Source organism: Salminus brasiliensis, chromosome 16 (assembly GCF_030463535.1).
Source record: "Salminus brasiliensis chromosome 16, fSalBra1.hap2, whole genome shotgun sequence".
Classification (NCBI taxonomy): domain Eukaryota; kingdom Metazoa; phylum Chordata; class Actinopteri; order Characiformes; family Bryconidae; genus Salminus; species Salminus brasiliensis.
Genome location: NC_132893.1, coordinates 5,168,907 through 5,175,104, shown reverse-complemented (window position 1 = coordinate 5,175,104; position 6,198 = coordinate 5,168,907). Strand labels below are relative to the sequence as shown.

Sequence of the window (6,198 nt, the reverse complement as noted above, 5' to 3'; positions counted from 1 at the left end):
CAAAGCGGGCCGCTGATACGCGGACAGCTCTAGCGTACAAACCAATAGCCAATCATATTCAGATCGCGGCTTCGTTACAGCCAATCACAGCGTGAGGAGGCGGGACTTTCCTGAATACGGGTGGGGAACAAATCCAGCGCTCTGGTTCGAGTTGCCCCCCATCCGGAAACCCCGTTCAATTCCCACACAGCTCACAAAGTTGGGGCTGCACTTTTCCTTTTCGCCTGCACCAGCATAAGTGGAAAAAGGGTGTTTTTGGAGGCTCGATATGGCTTTGTAAACTTCTCCAGACACCCTGAACACCGCCTACACACGCTTTTCACCCCCCCCGGACCGTTTATTTCAGTGGAGCCGGAGGAGGTGCAGATGTGCTCGGCTCTTTTTCTCGGACTTTTCTCGGGACTGTTGTTGTAAACATGCAGCCTCCGCCAAGGAAGGTAAAACTGCCCCTACGCCTCTCTCTCGTATCAAAACTCTTTATTTATGCATTAATGTGGAATTTAGGGTAAAGTTTATCTGAAAAGTGCTGAATTTGATTGAAAACACAGTAAAAGTGCAGTTTGTCGAGGTTTGGGGGGGGGGGGGGGGGGTAAAGGGGGGCTACATGTTATTGCTAGCTAACGTTTTCTCCCCGCAGAATTACAGTGGCTCCAGTGTCCGCTAACCTTCATGTTCAGGTCCCATAATTAAGCAAATACTTGGATAAACTAAAGCTAAAATAGCTACAAATATATATAGCAAGCTATTTTTATATTTATGCACTGTTTTTTTTTTTTTATAGTTTTTATTTTTAATTAGCTAGCTGTTATTGCTATTACTCTATTAATATATTTTATTTTTTTATTATTACTTGCTTTTACGCCATTTATATAATTATATTTATTTTATTAGCTCCTTTACTAATTGTAAAACCCCGGTAAAAAAAAAAAAGATGCGCTTAAAATGCGCATTAAAAATAAGCCTTGTTGTTGTTGTTGTTGTCAGTGTTATAATTAACCTTACTTTTAACTTGTAGAGGGACTTTTAATCTGTAAACCTGCAAAAAAAAAAAAAAAAAAAAAAAAAGTCTAGCTAAACCCAAATGAGCACAAGTCTAAATAGACATTACATTACATCACCATTTACCATTGCAGTGTTTTTACTAGCTAAATGAGCTTGAGGTTAATAGGTATAGGGAAAGAGCCAGAACTGAATCCACACATTCACAGCTGTATTAGTGTAGGTAAACCTCTACAGACTGGAGTGAAAGTAGGATGAGGTGTTACCATCTTCATCACTTCAGTGATAAAAGTGTAGTCCTGATTGTAAAACACTGGACGTGTGCATGCATGTGCTTTTCCCTTGCCTCATTTGATCAGTTATTCTTGAATAAAGGTGCTCTGCTAATTTATTCAAGAATAACAGTGTAATAACATCTTAGTAAAGTCTTCAAGTCTTCAGAAGTAGTGTGAAGTGTTTGGCGTCTGAGGTTTCCTGGTTTTGCTGGTGCCGGAGCTGCGAGGCTAATATACTAGACGAACCCAAACTAGAGTTTGACAGAGATTTCCTTTGTTTTTTTGCGAATCTTTCTGACACTGGATGTTTTGGTGAGGTCTCAGGACACCTTTTCTTCTGGTGACTCTCTCCTCTTCTCCTTGAAGGTCCGAGTCATATTAGTGCAGGTGTTGCTGCACAGTAGAACAGTGCACCACCCCTCCAGAGTCTGCGAAATCTTGCAGAAAACCTTTCTAATAAGCAGTTTTCTTATGTCTCTTCTTTTGTCTGTGTTAACAGCCTTATCTTATATTATTTTTGCTCCTCTAATAGCCTTATTCTTGCCTTATTTACATTGTAATAAAATTAGTCTGCATGATGCTTTTGAAGGAACGTCTTGACGTTTTAGATGTAGTTGCTATATTTATGAAAATGAAGAATCTTCAGACACCAAACGTGTCTTCTTCAAACAACTACATCTAAAACTTCTCCATGCAGACTAATTTTATTACAGTGTAAATAAGGCAAGACTAAGGTTATTAGAGGAGGAAACTTATCAAGGATAAGGTTTCTTTAGTTTAGGTAGTTTTCTGTGTCCATTAGCCTCATATCTGCCAGGCATGACTTAGAGAAGCTTTAGAGAAACTTTGAACGGCAGACATGTCCTGGCCAATTACTATGTTTGAAGTAGGGAGATCATCATCTTGGCTCTGTGGGTTAGTGTTGTATGCAGCCACACAGCTGGAATGTCTCACTTCAGGAGCCCTGTGGGGAACATTTGTGTGATTATGGGTAGGAAGTGCTGCGAAGCAGTGTTGAAATGGGAGTATGCTGTATGTAGACCTATGGAGTAAATGTATATCCAAACTGTGCTGCAGGTGAAAGTTAGCCAGGAGCTGAAGCACACACATGCAGAGCAGTTGAGCAGGCTCAATGTGAAACATCAGACCGACTGTGACCTTCTGGAAGACCTGAGGTAAGAGAGAACACCACCATCAGGGTATTTGGACTGCACATCTGATCAGAGCAATTGAAATGGTGCAAAATGACTTTATGTAAATAAATGACATTAAGATTAGCATGATTTTACATTTTTACATGAATGCATGACCGATATGAATATTCTTTGTGGCTGGAATTGACATGCAATAAGTGTGTATTTAAATTTGTGACTTCAGCTGTGCTTTATTGACTGATAGGTCTGTCAGGTCTCCATTGCACTTCTTAAACTAAAATAAAAAATTAAATTTAATACATTTTTATTTGGGTATTATGACTTGTCATAACAAGTGTTATCTTATATTTCGATTGCCCGCCAAACACCAAAGATCTTGTCCTGTTGGCGGAAAGTTATGAGTTCAAAATGTTGTCAGATGAATGTCATCCATGAATGGGTGTAGCTCATGGCAGGTCACGTCAGATTAAGATGGTGCCCTAATCATTAATAATACTTTAAACCTGTCTGTATTTAATTGCATCAGAACTATGTAGAGATCAATAGCTGCCCTTAAACTCTGGGTTATTACACAGTTATTAATTATTAATCTTAAGGCTTATTATCCAGTAATGACCATGAAAGTAATAGAGTATATGGATAAAGTAATGGGACACCTGCTCATTCATTGTTTTCTTATGAAATTAAGGGTATTAAAAAGAGTTTATCCTGCTTTTGTTGGAGTAACTGTCTCTACTGTCCAGGGAAGAAGGCTTTCCAAAAGATTTTGGACGATTGCAGTCTCTATGGGGAATAGACAAACTGTATGTGTGTGCATTTGCACCTCTATGTCAGCAATGAGTGCAACTTTGACGTAGCTCAATTATATGATTAACATATAAGGGCAAACGTCTGATATATTTAGTTTCTGTTTTGTTTGGATTTATATTAAACTGGATTTATATATTTTATTATTGAACCCCTTTAGAGATCCGGATGCTAATAGCTGCTATACGCTGTCTGAAGTTATTGTAGGTGTGTTGAAATGTACCTGCATGTTGTGCAATGTGATTTTATGCCCCTGTGCTATACATTTATCATTGGAGGCAAAAGTGTGCCGTGTGGCTGCCTCAGACAAGCCCAGTCAATGATCTGTTGGTCTTAAAACACCTTGGGCTCCTTTGGGAGTACCTCAGAGTTTGTGAAACCCGTCTGAGTTACTCCCATTCACATTTTGTTTGATTTTCTATCATCCATCTTAGAAAAGGGTGCATACATTCAAACCTTTTTTATCAATATAAGGCCAAAAGTGTAACTATAATACATTTGGTATTTGGCCAAATGTCTATTAGCAAGTTGTACCTTGACCAGGTGCTTTTGGTAGCCATCAACAAGATTCTGGAAAATATTTGGTTGGGACAATTGGCCACTCTTCTTGGTAGACCCGACTTTTAGGCATAATCCACATATTTTTTATAGGGTTGAGGTCAGTACTTGGGAAACTCAGTCCAAAAGCTTGATGCTAGCCATCTTTATCCAACCCACAACTATCATTGATGTATTTGGGGTCGTTGTCCTGTTGGAACACGCCACTGTGTCCATGTTCTGTTCATCTAGCTTATGGAAAGCAGCCCTCCGTCTTCATTATTCCATCCACTTGTACCACTTCCACTGGCAGCAGAACTGTCCCAGAGTGTGATGTTACCACCACCATGCTTAACAGCTGGTTTTTGGAGTTGAATGCCTACCTTTATTCCTGTAAGCAGACCTCTGGACTCAATCCTTGTCCCATCTGACTGTACAGCTGTAGAGCAGGGACTTCTTTCTTGGACAGAGGGTGACACCTTAAGTGTTCTTGCCGACGTTGGCGAAGTGTCTGCACCTCCCGATAATAACTTGTGTAAAATTATTTGAATCTACTGTTGTTTAGAAATGGCTTTTCTAAGCCAAAGACATTCCTTAATTGTGTACTTCTGCCCTGGTTTTATACATTTCTGACATTTCTGTCCTGAAAATGTATGAAGACACACACACACTCACATACATACACCCACATGCACGCAGGCTTGCAGGAGCACATATTCCACCTACAAGGGTTAGGGAGGAGTTCAGTTTTCACACCTCATTGACACTGTTAGTAAGACATGTAGATCACACTGTGCAGCTCTGCAGTGATGTAATCCTCTGGTCCATAGCTCTCGGCTGAGGTCAGGGCGGAATGATAATGCAGTTCAGCCACTTGCTGATCCAGGCTCGTTTTCACTTTCCTCAAAACAAACTGTTCAGAATGCGATGCGATTCCTCAGCGATACTCTTTAACTTAAGAAGTTAAATCGTAAATGAGTGTGTCTTAAACCAGAAATGGGTGTGAGCTGATGGACGTAGGTATATATACTGACTGCAAGGAATTAACAAATTAATCAAGAAGCACTGATGACGATAACATGCCCACTAGGGTTGTGAGAAAACAATGATATATTGATTTATCACGATACTCTGTTTTGCAATACTGTTGTTGATTCTCAAAAACACAGTATTGATTTTTAATTAATAGTCTACATGCAAAGATTAGTGGCAGATAGTGTCTTCAGATCCCTCTGTGATATGATGGTGTGGACTTTCTGCTGCGTCAGTTTTTTTTCTTTTTCTAAAAATTGCAGGATATTGTTTTGTTGTATTGTTTTATTGTATTGTTGTGCTTACAGTATCGCAATGTATTGCTGTATAGTAAATTGTAAGTCCTGTATCAGGATACATCATATCGTCAGGTTCTTGCCAAAACACAGCCCTGAGGCACAGAGAATGTAATTTAGACAGCCAATCAGCTGTCTGGACTTTGTTACTGGCATGCTTATCGGCTTCCCGACACAGTTGATTACTTTCATGTAATTTGGTATGTAAATTTAATGTAATTTAAACACTTTTCTTCAGGGTCAAAACTCTATAACGTTTATGCAGATTCAGTACTAATTTGGCCTCCTCTATGTGTGTTTTACCTGCAGAACGTACAGTCAGAAGAAGGCAGTTATAGAAAAGGACTACGCTCAGGTAAGTCTCCCTGCACCCTTACCAGATTTGCATCTGAAAGAGTGTAGTTTACTCATTTTCATATCATTTGCACGCGATTCCCAGAGTACCGCTTACGTCATGGCGAATTGTTCTGTGTACTGGAAAGCATAAGTGTGCTGGTATTTCCAAGGCAGCCTAAAAAATAATTAATTGATGGAAACGGACTGAGACTGGCTGCTTATCATACTAGAAATGCTGTATGCTTTCTGTATGTGGGATAACATAATACATTGTATTTTAATTAGAATTGTAATATTTTGGCTTTTACTTTGTACATTTGCACATTATTCAGTTTTTAATGTTGAAAATACCATTTGTGTGGTGAAGTAGATTTAATGAGTTTACAAGCAGAGAATTATTCACTCAGCAAATAGATAGTGTTTCTCTGTTTGTGGACCAATCAGAACTAAGACAAATATTATAAATAAACAAATAGCCACATTTTGTGACAACCAATTGGGGTCCAAGCACTGAGCACCATTATGGCACCATATTAATTCTTGCAGTGGTTGCAGTGGTACATTTGCTTAATACCAGTTTGTGGTACATTTGCTTAATACCAGTACTGAAACAAATGCAACCCAACAGAGAATCCCACCTTCCCAATTTCCGACCTTCCACCTTTCCAAAATCCCAATTTCTTACTATTTTCAGAGTTTAAAAACCAAACAATCGGCCGACTAGTGGAGAAATTAATCAGTAGATTAATCTGTAATAAAAAT

General features: G+C 39.1%; 1 protein-coding gene across 1 annotated transcript in view; it reads left to right on the top strand.

The window, feature by feature from the left end:
* Nucleotides 1-132: 132 nt before the first annotated feature.
* LOC140536517 (F-BAR and double SH3 domains protein 2) overlaps nt 133-6,198 on the top strand; it is a 29,095-nt gene continuing 23,029 nt past the window's right edge. The window contains exons 1-3 of the mRNA XM_072658373.1: nt 133-437; nt 2,352-2,449; nt 5,410-5,455. Of these exons, the coding sequence (XP_072514474.1) occupies nt 417-437; nt 2,352-2,449; nt 5,410-5,455 (165 nt within the window). The 5' untranslated portion in view covers nt 133-416. The remainder of the gene's footprint in view (nt 438-2,351; nt 2,450-5,409; nt 5,456-6,198) is intronic.